Source organism: Gossypium hirsutum, chromosome D02, assembly GCF_007990345.1.
Source record: "Gossypium hirsutum isolate 1008001.06 chromosome D02, Gossypium_hirsutum_v2.1, whole genome shotgun sequence".
NCBI lineage: Eukaryota > Viridiplantae > Streptophyta > Magnoliopsida > Malvales > Malvaceae > Gossypium > Gossypium hirsutum.
Window position 1 is genome coordinate 52710441 of NC_053438.1, and position 17716 is coordinate 52728156.

The following is a 17716-nucleotide window of genomic DNA, read 5'->3' on the forward strand; positions in this document are numbered from 1 at the left end:
ACTCAAATTGATAGTTTTAGTTAGTATTATTATTATTATTATTATTATTATTATTATTATTATTATTATTATTATTATTGTTAGTATTAAGATGTTATTAAGGTATTAAGATGTTACTTAGTATTATTTTGAGTATAAAATTATTAATATTATTATTGTGTTAGTTATTAGGATTAGTGGTTAAACAGTTTTCATGTACAAAATTGCATATTGAAACATTAATTTTTTTTAAGTAATTTATTTACCGTTTGAGATTTTTTATGATATTTTATTTATTTTTTGACAGATTAAATATTGAAGATGGATGCTAAGTTTTTTGTATGCGTTTATTTCGATGGAGTCATCTTGACAACAAGTGTTGGATGTATATTTGAATGTCGGGAACAAATAGCAATGAGATTTAATAGAAATGTCTCGTTCGATGAAATGAATGTAAGGATTAATGCAAAAATTCTTAGACGTTGTAGGAGAAGGATATAAAAAATTTTCTACAAGTTTCCAGTTTCGACAAATCCGATCAAATTCGTCGAAATGGAACTTGTAGACGACGAAGACGTGGAGACAATGGTCGATCTCTACTGTGGGAATAGGAGTGACAAGAATGCACCGATTCACTTATTTGCTGAGTTAGCCGGTATGGAGCAAAATGAAGATGTCAATGCATCTGATGAAGAACACGGAGCTCAAGAACCGTGGATGGTGGCTCCAATATCATATGTTGATAGTGAATCGACTATGGGTGGGATCGGTATCGACCTAAATATTACACCCGATGTTGATATGGTTGGTGGTGAAGAAGAAGGTGGTGGCGATCATTGGGATGAAGAGGTTGATAGTGACGGTGATCCCAATGTGGACGATGTGCCTGATGATATTGACGATGAAGATGTCAACAACGATGAAAGCATTAACGCTTCTTCGGTCGGAGAGCAGATGCGGCGTATTTTGATACACAATAATCCTGGGCCACACATGTCACTCATAGACCCCGATGTAACGTATGTAGCTGAGTTCTCGGAGTACCCTGAAATAGTTCATCCTCACGGGCTGGCCGTAACATATGATAATGAGGAGTTATTCATAGGCCAGAGATTCAACTGTAAAGAAGAATGCGTATATGCCATTAAACGGTACAACATGAACATATTGGTGGATTATAAAGTCGCAGTATCTACTCCGAAAATATATGTTGGGGAGTGTTGGAAGGCAGTTGAAGGCTACAATTGGCGGGTACGAGCTGCATTCATTAGAATTTCTCAGATGTGGGTAAGATATAGAAAGTAAGATGTCATGAATATTAGAATAGCAGCTTACCCCTTCCCGGGAATACTGTTCGATCATGAGGCGGTATATTGGGACAAGGTACGACCTCCCGATACCCGGACGAGCACTCCACCTACAAAAAAAATAGGGTTTAGGATTGGTAACATTAGTCAATATATTATCACTACAAATAATGACAATTTATATTTTATCACATGTTCAGCAGTGGATAGACATACGGTTGGTGACTAACGGATGCCAAAAATGGTATCTGATAGAGCGCCTAGGACTGCAGCAGTGGGAGGCATCCGCCCATGTCTACAACATCCGGGTTTGTCACCCGACAAAGCTCCTGGTACAACATTGCTAGAACGGCGGAGCCCCAGCTATATGAGCTAACAGTAGACAAATCAGCTAATAGGGGCAAATACATCAAATGCACCTTGTCGTTGTTTGCATCAGACATGATTACTCCCCCTACGATATACATGATGTACGCTCGAGCAGCACACATCAACTCACCTTCAGTGGCAGTGGCTGATAATTGTCCAAATTTGGCTTTCAGCCATGTAAATTGTAAGCCTGTAAAATTTTTCTCACCGTCCCCTGGCGAGTCCCCCAGGAGCTCATAACAAAGTGCAGCCGGATCGGTAAATGAAGATACTCCCGTTACGAGACTCCCGTCAATTGGGAGCCTAAGCTGTATTGCAACATCCTCCAAGGTCACTGTGCACTCCCCGCACGGAAAATGAAAAGTGTGGGTCTCTCAGCGCCACCGCTTCACTAGCGCAAATATTAAATCATAGCGCACGTCGGAGGACCGGATCAGTGCTGCTGACCCAAATCCGGCTTGCTCCAAGTACGGCATCAATCGTGCATCCGGAGCCGTTTTCCAAACACTAGTACGACCCCTTAATAATCGGTACGAGTCCTGATAGTGTTAAATTACAGAAAAAATATTACGATAACATGATTTATTTGTATATACTACGTATATCCTTTTTAAATAAATAGAACCCGTAATTAACAAATAATAAATCATACCGTGTTATTAGCCGCATCAGATATGTGTCTATCGGTTCGAATCAATGAAGTCATTGCGATGCCTGCAAGTTGAAAAAAAAGTTAGTAAAAAACTCTTACTTCAGCCATTTGTTCGTATTTTTTCTCCGCATTTTATTACTTTAAAAAATATCTTAATTTCTAATTTTATAATTTTACATTATTTCAGTGCGTAATGTTTGAAATTTATTAATTTAGTGTGTTTTTAAATTAATTTGGTGTAAGAAAAAAACTCTTATCCCTGCCATTTGCTTGTATTATTTTCCCGATTTTTATTACTTTCAATAAAAATATTTTATTTTCGTATTTTATTATTTTATATTATTCCAATGCATTTTGTTTGAAATATTTGTATTAATTATTTCTGAATTTTTAAAAAAGTTAGTAATAAACTCTTACTTCGGCCATTTGTTCATATTTTTTATCCGCATTTTATTATTTTAAAAAATATCGAAATTTTTAATTTTATCATTTTACATTATTTCAGTGCATTATGTTTGAAATTTATTAAATATACAATTTTTTTCGCATTTTATTACTTTCGGTGAATGTACAATTTCCGTTTCTTCTTTTCATATTTTATGCTTTTTTAAATATATATTTTTATCATTTTACTTTTATTGTTATTTTTCCTAAAAAAACTAATTTCAACATACTAAGTAAATTTCATAAAAAAATTCCTAATCAACATACAATGTACATACCATGAATTTTTTCATGTTAAATATATTTCATAAAATATATATGCTAAATAAAATAATAAAACACGTATACTGTACATAACATAAATTTTTAAAACACAAATATTACAAAAAATTTAATTTAATAATAAAAATTACATTTTTTTCTTTTTTTCCCTTCATTCCCTCTTCTTCTTCTTTCTTTTTTTTCTCTTCTCCATTCCTTTTCTTTCCTTCTTTTTTCTTCTTCTTCTTGTCCTCTCCTTTCCTTTTCTTTCTTTCTTCTTCTTTCCCTCTCCTTCTCTCCCCCCCACCGATGGGCCCTATTATAAGGGCAGTGCTGCCAACCTCATTGGCACCATCGGTGCCGCCAATCAGAACCCCTCCACCAGGGCTCTGTCAAATCGGCACAGCTTTTTTTTCTATTTTTTGGTATATTTTGGTAAATAAAAAAATATATATAATATTTTGAAATTTTTTAATTTTTTATAATAATTTAGTAAAAAAACCCCGAAAACAATACGTATATCCCATTTGTCTCTCTTTCTCTCTCTCTCTCTCTCTCTCTCTGTTTTCAAAATTTTTATCATTCTTTTTCGGTTTTGGTTTAACTAGAGGCAAAAAAAAAACACATACACACGCTACAGTAGAAATACAATTTTCGTGAGAGAGATAAATCTTAAGTTTTCTTAGCCATTTCCTTTTATTTTTTGTGATATTGAAATCCCTTGCCTCATCGGAGGGTCATTTTAGGTATGGATCTTTATTTCAACTTTCTTTGCCTTTTCATGTCTTATTTAGTTTCAGATCTATTCTTCTCAACTTGTATTTCTGTAGGTGTTTTTTTGTTTTCAACTTTAGAACAAGTTAGTTTTTTCCTTTTCGTCTGTGTTGTAGTTCTCAGATCTATGCTTATTTAGATGTATTTCAGTAGGTTATTTTGGGTCTTCAGCCATAGGAAATATTTTGTCCGGTTCGTCTTTTCAAATCTATGGATGTCGATGTGGTTGTTCTTGTTGTTAGTTTATCGTCTACTATGTATTTCATTTTTCTGTTGTTTGTTTCCCTCTGTTTTTAAGATTATTGCTTTTTTGTTATGATCACTATCTTTGAAATCATTGAGTGCTATTTATTAGTCTTTATTGCAGTTAGAAGTGTTTTTAAGAACTATTTAAATATCTATAACAAAGATAACATGAAATCGTAATTAATTTTACGACACAAAGCTTTCTGCTTTATCTTTAATTTTTAGTGCTCATATGTTAATTACATAAATATTTTGTTTTCTCTTCAGGTCCGGTCTTGTCCTGGGTATGTTTACTTCTCTTACTGATTTGCAAAGAAAGGTGAGCAAACATATAAATGGAATTGCATCCCTTTGGCTGTTTGGGGAATGAAAGAAACTCTGGTTCTACAAGAGTTAGATTTGATTTGAATTTGGGTTTTCTGAATTTCTCATTTTTATCTCTGTTTTAGAAAAGAATGGGTCTTGCTCTTGCATATCTAGATCTGTGAGCAACATGTGCTTAAATGGTGTTGTGGTTGTTCTTTTTTTTTTACAAATCTATTATTTAGATTTAGTTTGTTTTTCTTTTTGCTAATATGCTTGGGTTGCGAATAGATCGACCACAGCTTTGAAGTTGGAAACATCAGATCTAATGTTTCTTTATCTTGTAACCTTGTTGCATGAGTTGTTTGTATTAGCTAAGTTTGACATTTGAAAAGAAGTATTTTCATGCCTTGATGGTGATATTTTTTTATGTTTTATTGAGTTGTTTATGTTTTGTTGGTATTTCCAAGAATATGTTATATTTTATTTATTGGATGAATTTCATACAATTATTTTTTTGTTTGTTGGTGATATTTGCTTATATTGTTTTGTATTTTACGTAAATTTTGGTTTGTATGCAGCAGTTGATACTTCAGAGACTGAAGTGAGAAGCTTGATTCTGTTAGGTCAAAATTGTAAGTGTTAGTTTATGTACTATTTTTTTATTTTGTTAATTTCCAAATTGACCTCTTATGGCAATAGGACCTACCTTTACCGTAATGGTGAATAACCAAGCTTTTGAAACTTTAAGTCACTAGATATATAATAAATGAAAGCATCTTTCATATTTATTTCCCCTTTATTATCTCCTATTTCACCTATTTTTCTAACGTTTCTTTTTTATTAATTCCCCCCATATAAAGAATTAGTGATTTAATGAAGGAATAAAATGTTAACGTTTAAAGTGAATGGGTATTGAAAGTGTGGCATGTGAGAGGATTCAAAAATTCAAAAATTTGCTTGTTGTGTTTCCCCTATCGTGCTTATGTCTTTTCACATCTCTCTTTTGGGTACGATTCTCAGAGTACTCACTTACTCCGTTGTAATTATTACAACTTGACCCGTATACTTGCGAATACTGCCTTATTTATATATATCTTTTGCTATAGTATTTACACCCTGGATGTTAGTACGTCCGGAAGCAATCAAGTGGCCACACGAGTTTATCTCCTTCACACTGCCATTTGACCCCTGTTTACACTTTTTACATAAAACTTCGTAGAAGTGTCAAATTAGTCCAAAATTTATCCTGATTTGTTTTAAATGTTCTGTAGGCTCGATTTAAGGCCTATTTTCATAAATATACTATGAATGTTAACTAATTATGAATAATTGATATTTAAATTTAATTTTGAATAGTAAAAGTCTGTTATTGAATTGGTTATCTATCGTAATACTCCGTAACTCTAATCTGACAGCGGAGACGGATTAGGGGTGTTACAATACATATAAAACAATTACATCTTTACTACAATATGGGTATATTTCCCAAAAATTTGAATGAAGTAAACTAAGGGGGTGAACTTGAAAGCAGTATACCAAATATATCAAAAGCATGCAAGTAAATAGAGATAACAATAATAACAATGTCATAGATCACAGCTTTTTAGAATATATAGAATCACAGAGTTCTCAGAATGTATGTACTTATCTATGAATGTCAGTGGAATTTCCTACCCATCCATCGTCTACACACCATGAGTTTCCCAAAACTTATCCATCCGTACACACCATACCAATAAGAGTCGTAGCTCATTGTGGATAAACCACTAGTAACAGTAAATATTTATAGATAAATTGCTAGTAGTTTAGGGTTGAAAAATATTGCGGATGAACCGCCAAAAGTTCAAATAATACTTCAGTGTTGCGGATATACTGCCAGAACTCCAATATTTACGGATTAATCTCCAGAACTCCCATATTTGTGGATAAATTGCCAGAACTCCACATAACTCCTCTATCACCAATCTTCCCAACCCCATGCAACAAAATGGCATAACAAGCATGGCAGAATTAGATACAATGCAGAACCATGACATGTTTTAACATGTGATCAATAAATCAGTAGCAGTGGCATGCCTTTCATGCAATCGATAAACACGGAAACAATGGCATGCTTTTAGTCATGCAATCGGTCGACACAGAAGCAACAACATGTCTTGATGCATTCAGTGAACATGTGATAACAATCAATATCATACATTAGCGGTGTATACATACTTAGTCATAACAGACAAACCCTTAGGCACATTCGGCCAACTACAAAATAAACACAAACACATTCAACAAGCATCCCAAATTAATACATATCACATTCGACTACTTCAAAAGACACTATAAATTCGGCCAAAGCTTAAGAGAACACAAACACAAATTCGATTCAACATGATTTGTATATAGATGCATTCAGTTATCACCAAATCACATGATTTACTTTTGAATAGGACATGCACACCTCAATATACGTCTAAAAAGAATTAACAATTGTTTAGAACATCTCTACGATTCAGATTTGAATTGGTAGCTACCAGATCTGTATGTAGGATAGTGAAAGACACAAAATAAGAGGTGAGATTAGACCATTCACGCTAATAAGTTAGGTCAACAAAAGAAAAAGAAAGGAAATACGAGATTTAATTTATTTACTGTCAACTTACACTATACCAAAGTATGATGAATCAGTGGAGATCTTGAGCAATCATATGATTCAGACAAGGATGATGATCCAAATTCGATTATCAACAAATAATGTTAATGAGAACAGAAAAAGAATGCAAAAAAGAAAAGATGTTTGCGACAATGGTGAATCAAAAAGAAAAAAGAGTAGTGATGGTGCGACACAATGGATAGAAGTTCGAGGAAAAAGGAAGCTGAGATTCGACCAATATGGTACAGAGTAGAGAAAAGAAAATGGGGAGTAAAGGGATGAGCTGAGGGTGTCACAAAAAAGGAAGAAAACTATGGTTTAGAGGAGCAATAATGGTGAAAGAAGAAGAAAAATTAGAGAAAATGAGAGAAAGAAGGAGAGAGGCAGTAAGAAGGAGCAAAAATGATTAAAAAAAAGGCTGAAAACAACAAAAAGAATGTTATATACTAGGGTTTCAATGCAAGGGGTGACACATTTTGGGTAAAAATATTGTAAATAAAAATTATACGTAAGAGGGGAATTGAACTCAAGTTTCAAGAGCAAATTCACTAACTCTTATCCAATAGACCAATTACTTATTCTTATTACAAACACTTAAGATAAGATTCAAATTGGGGTGTGACTACTCTGTCAATTTACAAACCTGATTTTTAGGATGTGATAGTGGTACAGAAAAAGATGGTTTTAGAGATCCATCTCTATAAATCGGGTCTATAAATATTAAATTAAAATATCCACAGAGTTGGTATTAAAGAAGATTAAAGTTTGGTCCTTTAATTTTACCTATTAATTGTTTAATTAGTGTACAAAGACTAAATTATAAAAGTGCAATTGCTATAGATTTTTAAATAGCTAAAGGTTCAAAATTGTAAATAGACCATTTTATTTCATCAAATGGTGGTGGATGATGTTAAAATCCACTACCTTTGGCTAATTAAGATTAATGTTTGGTTAATTAAAGTTTAATTGATTAATTTTGATAAAGTTTAATCAAAAGTATATAAGTTAAAATTAAAGAGAGAAAAACCATTATTTTCTATTCATCTTTTTCTCCACCGAACAAAGAAGGCAGAAAACCTTTAAGGAAGCTTCAACCATTCAACCCCTAATTTGTCAGTTCAATTAAGTCTTTTTTTTTGCACTTTTTATGTTTTTAAGGTTATTGGAGCTGGATTTAGCTAGTCCATTTACCAATTTGCAAAACTGTTAAAATTTTTGATAGTTTCCATTGTTGATTTCTTGAAGAAATTAGTGTTAAATTGAAAAATTTTAAGCTTAGATGTGAAAAATGACTAGATTGTAATGTTTAAATTATTAGTTTTGTACAAAAGGACTAAAGTGAATAAATTTTGAAATTGAAGTAAAATTCTGGTAAGAATAGATGGTATAGGGTCTATAATGGATGTGATTGAGATCGGTTTTGAAAACGAAGCTCAAATTTGAAATATTATTATTTCGGTGTTAGGGACTAAATTGAATAAAATGTAAAATTTAAAGGGCATTTAGAAAATAAAATTAAATTGGTTCATGCATATCCTGCAATGATACATAAAATTATCGATTAGTCGCTAGAGGTTCAACTTGTTTGTTGTTTTTTCTAGGTAAGTTCATATGGTATTTATAACTTAGATTGTATGTATTTGAATTATATATGTATGTTTCATTGTAAATTGAATTGGTTGTAAATTGGTACGAAAAGGTGAGAATTGGACTAAATTGAACAGTGATGATTATAAGTGTAATAGATACCCATGTGAACTTAGTAAAGGTTAGGATATAATTGGCATGCCAATAGGGTCTTATGCGTGCTTCTACAAGATATGTGTTTGTACGGATCCAGCATGTTGTGGATCATCGAGAATTATATGATTCTATAAAGACCTTGGTGTGGTGGAGGGATGTATTAGCATGTGAATATGAAAACGATGCCTATGGGCTTTGCACTCAATGCCCTTGAGTGATGTAGTTCCAGCTCAAATGAGCAACCTAGTGTAGTGTAGTTACCTTAGTATCCGAGCCCGTTAAACTGAGCATGAGCATGGTATTAAAATGTTAATTCTAAAATGAATTGGATAGATATATTTTGAGATACCATATGGTTTGATTATATGTTAAACTCACCTTTTTGATGTTGTTTTTTGTTATGTCTAGTTAATTATGCCAAATCATGGTAGCATATTGTATTTGATAGCATGATAAGGTAAGTTTTTGTTTAATGCCTATAAACTTACTAAGCATCGTATATGCTTACCCTGTATGTTTTCCCTTTCCCTTGTAAATCATCATCATCTTGCAGAATGTGTCAAGTCGGATCGACTTGAAGTTCACACTATCATTATTTTGATAGTTATTTTGATTATCTGGAGTTAAGGAATTATGGCATGTAAATAAGTGTTCCAATATATCCTTTAATGTATAAATGTCTTAATAAGTTTAATATCTTGTGATGAACTTGATATATGATGATTTCTCATGTTGTTCATAGCAAATGGATTGGTTAATGCATAAATTACCAATGTTTGATGTGTGTGGAAAGTAGAAATATGAATTCCCTTAAATTTGGTAAGTTTGATTTATGTGTTTGAAATATATGTTAGTTCAATTGTGTAACACCCTATACCCGACCCGGTCGTCAAGCTCGAATATCAGGATGTCACACCACCGTCACACATCACACACATTATAAAATGTCTTCACATTAATAGGTGATTGTCATTTTTCTTAGCGTTCTTACAAATTTTTAAGTCAAGCATATATATTAATCATCATTAAAACATGCCAAACATACTTTAAACTAAATTATAATATCAATTAAACATGCATTAGAGCCACTTAGCAAAATTCCAAAACAAGTTATGTTGGTATCGACACTAAAACAAAGGTATTGATATTTTCCTTATATGGTATCGATACTGTTTGGAAAATGAATACCAAAAAAGCATTTTGTTTCTTGTTTAAAAATAAAATCCTAGAAAATACTGGTACATTTATTGAAGTATCGATTATTTTACGCTGAGTATCGATACTCGTGATAAGGCATTGATACCAAACCAAAATACTAACTTCTTGCACAACGAAATATCACAGAGGTATCATTTTTAAAACCTGAATATTGATACCTCTACTCTAGACACAAAAAATACAACATAATAAGAAAAATAATGCATCCCAATCATAAACCATTCAACATGTAACTAATGTCTCGTCAAATAAACATCAAAATAACCACAATAATAGTTCAATCATCAAAAACATGTCCGAGTAACCAAGCGACATAGCAAGAGCAATATCCATAAATCCTAAGATTTAATAAGATATGAAAATAACCAAAACATAATGGCAACATTTATGCAATAGTTTTACCACATTACCTTTATTTCCCAAATCTAAACAAATAATAAATCACCTATGAATAATTACAAAGTTTAGCTTGGATTAATCCCTTGGAGCCACACTGCTCACACCAAAACGCTACTAATCTGCAATGGATTACAAGGAGTAGGTGAGCTTAACAAGCTTAGTGAATGTCTAGAACAACTACCACACATATAGTTCATCAAGCATTAATGAAACATCCATTTAGCATAATTACAACATCTCAATTTTATTTTCATATTACTTGTGTTAGAGTGTGCCCAAAGATCAATCATGAGATGGTTGTAATAACATACTTGATTTATCATGTTTATTAATATAAGGCGTTACCATTATTATTTCAGTTTTTTTTCTGTGTGTATAAATAAATTGTTTTATAATAATGTCCTGAGAAAAATATGATTCTTAAAAGGTCATTAGTCAAGTATTATTGTTGATAGGACAACAATAATGCATTAAGACTAACATGTAGTTGATTGATAATAAAGAGTTGTCATTGATATGGAATGTCAAAATCGATGCATGAATATGTGTGTTAGAGAACAACATATTGGACTGACCCGTTATCAGTATGTTTCTTGGATTATTATGTAATTGTCGCAAAATTACTCATAGTGATTAATATGTATATGATCCTCAGACTTGAGATCATCATAATCCTAACATCGTAAGTTGTATATTTTGATACAGCCAAACGTACACTGTAACTGGTTGTTCTATAAAGACTAATGTTGAATATACCACGATCTGTGTAGAGGGATATGGTTGATCGATATAGGATAAGTCCCTCCTACATAATGGGAGTAATATCTTAGGCCACTTGATTTTGTGAGACTAGAAATGCATGGTTATGCTCAAATAAGCTGATATGAGATGTCATACTTATTTGTATATCATAGTCTATTTAAGATATCAAGGAACATGGAATGGACTATGCAAGTGTGACTATTCCATGACTTGTGTCCAATCTAGAGATAAATGACTTAAGGATTATTGCATGAAAGGTTAATAATAAAAAGGTTATGTCGAATCATGATTTCTTGTGACTTTGGTAGCAATGATACATTACTAAGTGCCACTCATTGTTTGTAACATTGGAATTGTTCTAGTATTACTGCTAGTGTTACAATAACCTATAGGGTCACACCCTGTAGTTGAAATAAACGGAATAAAACATAGTTGGTATTGTGTTTGGTTGTCGCTTGAATTAAATTAATTATAGAATTAATTTAATTGTGTAATCAAATATCGAACACATTATGTAAAGGTTGTTGTACGCATAATGAGAACATGAATTTGGTTAGTTTATAAATTCAAATAAATATATAGTTTACCGAAATCATTATTATAATTAATGTAATTATAATTTTCGGTTTAAAACATTGTTATATTTATTTAATTTCTAGAAACTTTAAAAATAGATATAAAAATCTCGTTTTTCTTTGCTTGGGGTCTAGCAGCCGTCAAAGCAAAGTTTTTTCCAAAAACAGTTTTGGGGGTTCCTTCCGTTCATTGTCAACTGGGTGGATTATGTAGAGGCCGGAGTCACGATAGATTGCGGCTTGGTTTGATAGTAGATCGGATTACTCATTGCTGAGGTGTTACTGTCTATTCAGAATAAAGATTCGGTAATTTCGAAATCTTTATTTCACCCCGATTCGTTCACACATGGATCCATGGTTAGGATCACCGAATGTTTTATTTTTCCGCTACGCCGTAGGGGTGTCAGCGTTCCAACTACTTGTTCATGCATCTTTCAATGATTCGTTTACATAATAATCACATATCATTTAAGCATACACTACAATACTCAAACATATTCATTGATAATTTGACACTTGAGCCATGAAACGTAAATGTGGGCTCTATCACCACTCACTGGATACACGTATCTCTAACACACCAAATGACTCATAAAGTCGAACATATCCCAAAAAGTGAAGCATATAGCTAACACTCTCTATCACACCAAACATGCAATTTTAACGACTAAAAACTCAATTTAAAGGATCAAATAACATCAAAAACTAATAAGGAATCAAATCGTCACCTTAGTTGACGAAAACCAAACGTTTTATTAAAAATTTGAAAAACCTAAAAATTCAACAATGGAGAAATCTATGGTTTTTTTGGATGTTTTTCTTGAAATATTATGGAGATTTATGGCTTGGGCAACGATAGAAATCTAAGGAACTAAGTTTGGGAATCAAAATTGAGTGAGAGGAGCTTTGGAATACAATGGACGACAAAACAAAAATATGGAGAAGAGACTAATGTGGGATTTATAAAGATGAAGAGGGAAAATAGGGTGGAAATTGAAATTTGGTTTAATTTCCTTTTAAAAACTCATAATTTAGATCTTTTTACAAATCAGTCCTTATTTCAAAATTGAAAACCTTTTGAACATTATTTTCAAAAATTGATTGGATTTTCTAAATATCATAAGCAAGAACATCTCCAATTACCATGCTTATGAAATTCCCCAGCTCACTAGAGTTGAAATCCCTAAAATACCCCTAAAACTCATAGACCTAATTTTGGGGTGTTACAAATTGGTTCAAGCTTAAGCCGTTAAACTATTATGGTATATTAAGTATTGATACGAGTCACAAAAGCCCAAATTCTTGAAGGCGAGGCCCAATAAGCAAATTCCCAGCCCAATCAAGAAATCCATCCATACTTAGTTGAAAATCAGGCCAAATTGTCAAAGTGGCCCAAGTTGTAAAGTTTTATTTTTATTTATTTATTTACTTAGTTTAAATTTTTATGTCAATATTCAGTCCAAGAGTCCCAGATAAAATGACCTTTGACCGAATTTCCATATTAAAATAATTAGGAGTTTTTTTATTTTAGTTTTCTAATTAGATTAGGACTAGTTATAAGGCCTATTTAAAGGCATGGCTGTCCACCTTGTAAAACACTTATCATTACATTACAATTACATTGAAAATTTCAGATTTGATTTAAGTGAAAACTCTCTTTGAGTTCTTCAAGGATTTTCTCTTGGGTTTTCTTTAGAAGTTGTTTTAACAATCTTTTTGATTGTGGGAGCCATCTTCAACCTTCTTCTTGCCATTGATATTCTTTGGAGGGGAGATTAGAGCCGTTTGAAGGGAGTTGTGAGATCTTTCGAGATTTCAAGGCTTCTTAGGACTTATCTTTTAATTTCTTACTGTCAATTCTTTCTTTATTTCTGCTTGTGCCGAATCTTTATCTAATTTATTTTCTGTTCTTATTATGTTTTCAGCATTTTTCTATCTTAAGGAATCAGCCCAAAAATCCCCAATTTCTAGGGTTTTTCCATACTCTTTTTGGGTGAAATTAGATTGTCGAAATTTGGGGAAAACTATCTTGGTGCTCAATTGGGCAGAATCACAATCTCCTTGAGGGTTTCAAGAACCCTAACACTTATTTCTATTCTCAATTTGATTCTTTGCTGATTTGGGGATTTTATTTCAGATCTGAAAATTCAAAAATCTAATCTTTTAATTTTCTGTTTCGTTTCAGATCTAATTGTTTAGGGTTTTCGTAGGAGTTTCTCGTGACTTGACAACTCGATCTTGGTCCGCACGCAACCCCGTATCATTTGGTATCAGATTTTGGGCATTTTGGGTGTTCTTGGTTGATTTCTAAACTGATCTCTATTTTTTAAAGCACAAACAGCAGTTTTACCTAGAAAAATTGTTCAAAAAAAATTCATTTGAGTGGGTAAACGTTTTCTGATTGATCTGAAATTTTACATACATATTTTTGGCACTGTTATTGAATATACAAAAATATTTCCCGCAAAAAAATAAGTCAAAAAAGTCAAAAAATTGAAAAAAGACGAAATCCAATAAAAAATTAAAAAAATATTCAGCGGGTTGAATTTGGTGCCCAAATTTTCCAGATCAAAAATTCAATATTTGAAGACATTCCAGATTTAATTTTGTGATTTTTGGAGATCGGGAACACCTCGAACGAAGTTGTCAAGTTACTCCGCAGTTTTTCGGGTTTTCTGTTTTCAGCAATTTTTATTGATTCTTACCTGTAGGTTTTCATTTGTTTACCTTTATTCTTCCTTTACGTTATCTAACACCTTCTTGTTTCTTGTGTTAGTAGGATTTAAACGTGTGCCCAATTCTTCCTCGGTGCAACACGAATCAATTGATGTCTCGTCAGTTTTTGGCATCCTAGTGCAAATTAGGATTCTTTGGTAGTTTGGTTCACACTCTCTAATTGGTTGATATAAACTCTGATAAAGAACTCACAAGATTGAATTCGACCTCATTGAGAATTTGATTTTTCTTTTTGAGTGATTAATGGTGAGGTTTGCTAACTTTTATTTTTGAGTGTTGAGTGTTTTGCAGATTTTTTTTTTTAAAATGTCTACAGGTGATAATAATGGTGACATATTTAAAAAATTTCAACAACAGTTGGATGAACAGGCTGTTGCTCTTCGAGCTTTGACTGCTACCATCAATGAGGTGCGATTGAATCAAGAACCTCATCCAATCAAAGAAGATAGGGATAACCAACCCCAAAGGCGCGGCCCTCGACGTGTCACTAGAATGGATGATGATTTTCATGATCGTGGACAATCATCTTTGGCAAAACCAAAGAGCGAGCAGCAACGAGAACATCTCTTTCATACTCGCTGCCACGTACAAGGTAAGCTTTGTAGAGTTATTATTGATGGTGAAAGTTGCTCGAACATAGCCAGCACGACGATGGTGGAAAAGCTTTGCTTAACCACTACCAAGCATCCACAACCTTATCAACTACAAGGGCTTAGCAACGAAGGCCAATTTAGGGTCACTCAACAAGTGCGCATTGCCTTTTCTATCGGTAAGTATCAAGACGAAGTTGTGTGCGACGTAATGCCTATTCAAGCCTGCCATTTGTTGCTAGGAGAACCATGGCAATTGGATCGAAAAGTCACTCACGATGGTCGTACCAATAGGTATTCTTTCAAGCATCAAGGAAAGAAACTTACCTTAGTGCCGCTCACTCCGGAACAAGTCCATGAGGACCAAATCAAACTGAGAAATTCTGTTAAAACAAGTGAGGAAAAAGAAAAAAAGAATGAAAAAGAGCAAAAAGAGATTGAGAGTGAAAAGGAATGTGAAACAGAAAAGAAATTTGAAAAAGAAGTTGAAGAAAGAAGAGAAAATGAGTTAGAAAAAGAAACAAAAGAAAAAGACGAGGAAAGGCTAGTGAGGAATGTTTCCACTAACCAAGATATGAATTTTTCTTGTGTTGCTACTTTTAAGGTTCCTGAAAGATCGAAAGATAACTTTCAACTTCAATACCTCTCAAATGAAAGACGCTTTCATACGATCAACTTAGGCAAAGATGAAATCACACTACATGATCCCGAAGGTAAGCGAGGTAAGGAAATTTTAGAAACCGAGTCCAGTGCAGATTTGAAAATTATTGATAAAACTTTTGGTGACTTAGTTCTTAAAAGATCCCCTCATTTTGATCCGATTAATTGTTACTCTTCGATTGTGGTTGATAAAGTCATTACGAAAAGAAGCGTGATTTGTTATTCTCTTAATTTACCTTGTGTAAAATCCTCGAATTTGTCCAAATCTGTTTTGGAGAATAAGGTAACGAAATTTTCCAAATTTGTTTTCAATTTATATTCGTGCCTTAAACAGTTTATGTGGTTGTACATGAAGTTTGAGTTCTATTTGACAAAGGTTAACTCAACAACGGAGATTCGACTACACTATGCCCCCGATGAGCGAAGGTTTGTTTTAAATGAAAAAGGTAAAATCGACCCTTATTCTTCTGCTTATCGAGGTAAGATGCTTGAAACCTTTGAAACACTTTTGTACTCCTCGGATAGTGATAAAGATCGTGTTGATGAACACTTAGATCGAAACGTGCTTGACTGTCCTATTTTATTTATTGATGATCTATCTGTTTTGATGGTTGATAAAAAGATTCTTGTTTTTGATAATGCATGCGTGAGTGAATCTATAGACCGTCGATTAATGCATGGTATGATTATGCAACTCTGTGAACCATGTGAATCTTTTCAAATACCTACTTGTGACGATTATGTTTACCATTTGATTTATTACTCGCAATTTATTCATGGTTTGTGGGAACAATGTGAGACGACTGAATGCCTTAAAACATGTCCATCTTTGTTTCAAATATTTGACGAGGCAGTGGTGAGTAAATTAGATTGTTTGCATGGTAATCTGAATCTGTCCATTCACATACGTTATACCTGTTCTGTTATGCTTATGATTGGACTACAAGCTTGTTTCCGTTGCTATTTACTATCTCATGGCTATTCTTTTCAGTGGACTCAATTGCCATTAGTCCCGTTCGATAGAGGAAAGTCAAGTTCATTTGATTTTTCAGATTCGAGGATGAATCTTTTTGAGGAAGGGGGGAATGATACGAGTCACAAAAGCCCAAATTCTTGAAGGCGAGGCCCAATAAGCAAATTCCCAGCCCAATCAAGAAATCCATCCATACTTAGTTGAAAATCAGGCCAAATTGTCAAAGTGGCCCAAGTTGTAAAGTTTTATTTTTATTTATTTATTTACTTAGTTTAAATTTTTATGTCAATATTCAGTCCAAGAGTCCCAGATAAAATGACCTTTGACCGAATTTCCATATTAAAATAATTAGGAGTTTTTTTATTTTAGTTTTCTAATTAGATTAGGCCTAGTTATAAGGCCTATTTAAAGGCATGGCTGTCCACCTTGTAAAACACTTATCATTACATTACAATTACATTGAAAATTTCAGATTTGATTTAAGTGAAAATTCTCTTTGAGTTCTTCAAGGATTTTCTCTTGGGTTTTCTTTAGAAGTTGTTTTAACAATCTTTTTGATTGTGGGAGCCATCTTCAACCTTCTTCTTGCCATTGATATTCTTTGGAGGGGAGATTAGAGCCGTTTGAAGGGAGTTGTGAGATCTTTCGAGATTTCAAGGCTTCTTAGGACTTATCTTTTAATTTCTTACTGTCAATTCTTTCTTTATTTCTGCTTGTGCCGAATCTTTATCTAATTTATTTTCTGTTCTTATTATGTTTTCAGCATTTTTCTATCTTAAGGAATCAGCCCAAAAATCCCCAATTTCTAGGGTTTTTCCATACTCTTTTTGGGTGAAATTAGATTGTCGAAATTTGGGGAAAACTATCTTGGTGCTCAATTGGGCAGAATCACAATCTCCTTGAGGGTTTCAAGAACCCTAACACTTATTTCTATTCTCAATTTGATTCTTTGCTGATTTGGGGATTTTATTTCAGATCTGAAAATTCAAAAATCTAATCTTTTAATTTTCTGTTTCGTTTCAGATCTAATTGTTTAGGGTTTTCGTAGGAGTTTCTCGTGACTTGACAACTCGATCTT

General features: G+C 33.0%; 2 protein-coding genes across 9 annotated transcripts; one reads left to right on the forward strand and one right to left on the reverse strand.

Annotated features, from left to right (window-relative positions):
- Positions 1-1546: 1546 nt before the first annotated feature.
- Positions 1547-2361, reverse strand: LOC121214562 (protein MAINTENANCE OF MERISTEMS-like). The gene is made up of 3 exons (XM_041088340.1): positions 2308-2361; positions 2048-2194; positions 1547-1963 (listed from the first exon to the last, which is right to left on the reverse strand). The coding sequence occupies exons 1-3, from the start codon at positions 2359-2361 to the stop codon at positions 1547-1549; spliced, it is 618 nt and encodes a 205-aa protein (XP_040944274.1).
- A 1165-nt stretch (positions 2362-3526) lies between these two features.
- LOC107909885 (uncharacterized) lies at positions 3527-17145 on the forward strand. Of its 8 annotated transcripts, none has more exons than XM_041088789.1 (5): positions 3541-3758; positions 4300-4351; positions 4920-4970; positions 11818-11985; positions 14773-17128. In XM_041088789.1, exon 5 carries the CDS (start codon positions 14908-14910, stop codon positions 16780-16782), a length of 1875 nt encoding a protein of 624 aa, XP_040944723.1. In that variant the 5' UTR covers positions 3541-3758; positions 4300-4351; positions 4920-4970; positions 11818-11985; positions 14773-14907; the 3' UTR covers positions 16783-17128. The 8 variants fall into 8 exon arrangements, 4 of the variants coding, with proteins under 4 accessions (XP_040944723.1, XP_040944724.1, XP_040944726.1 ...); XM_041088792.1 differs by lacking the exon at positions 3541-3758 and adding an exon at positions 3771-3871; XR_005910407.1 differs by lacking the exon at positions 11818-11985 and having other exon boundaries at positions 14773-15513.
- Positions 17146-17716: the final 571 nt, after the last annotated feature.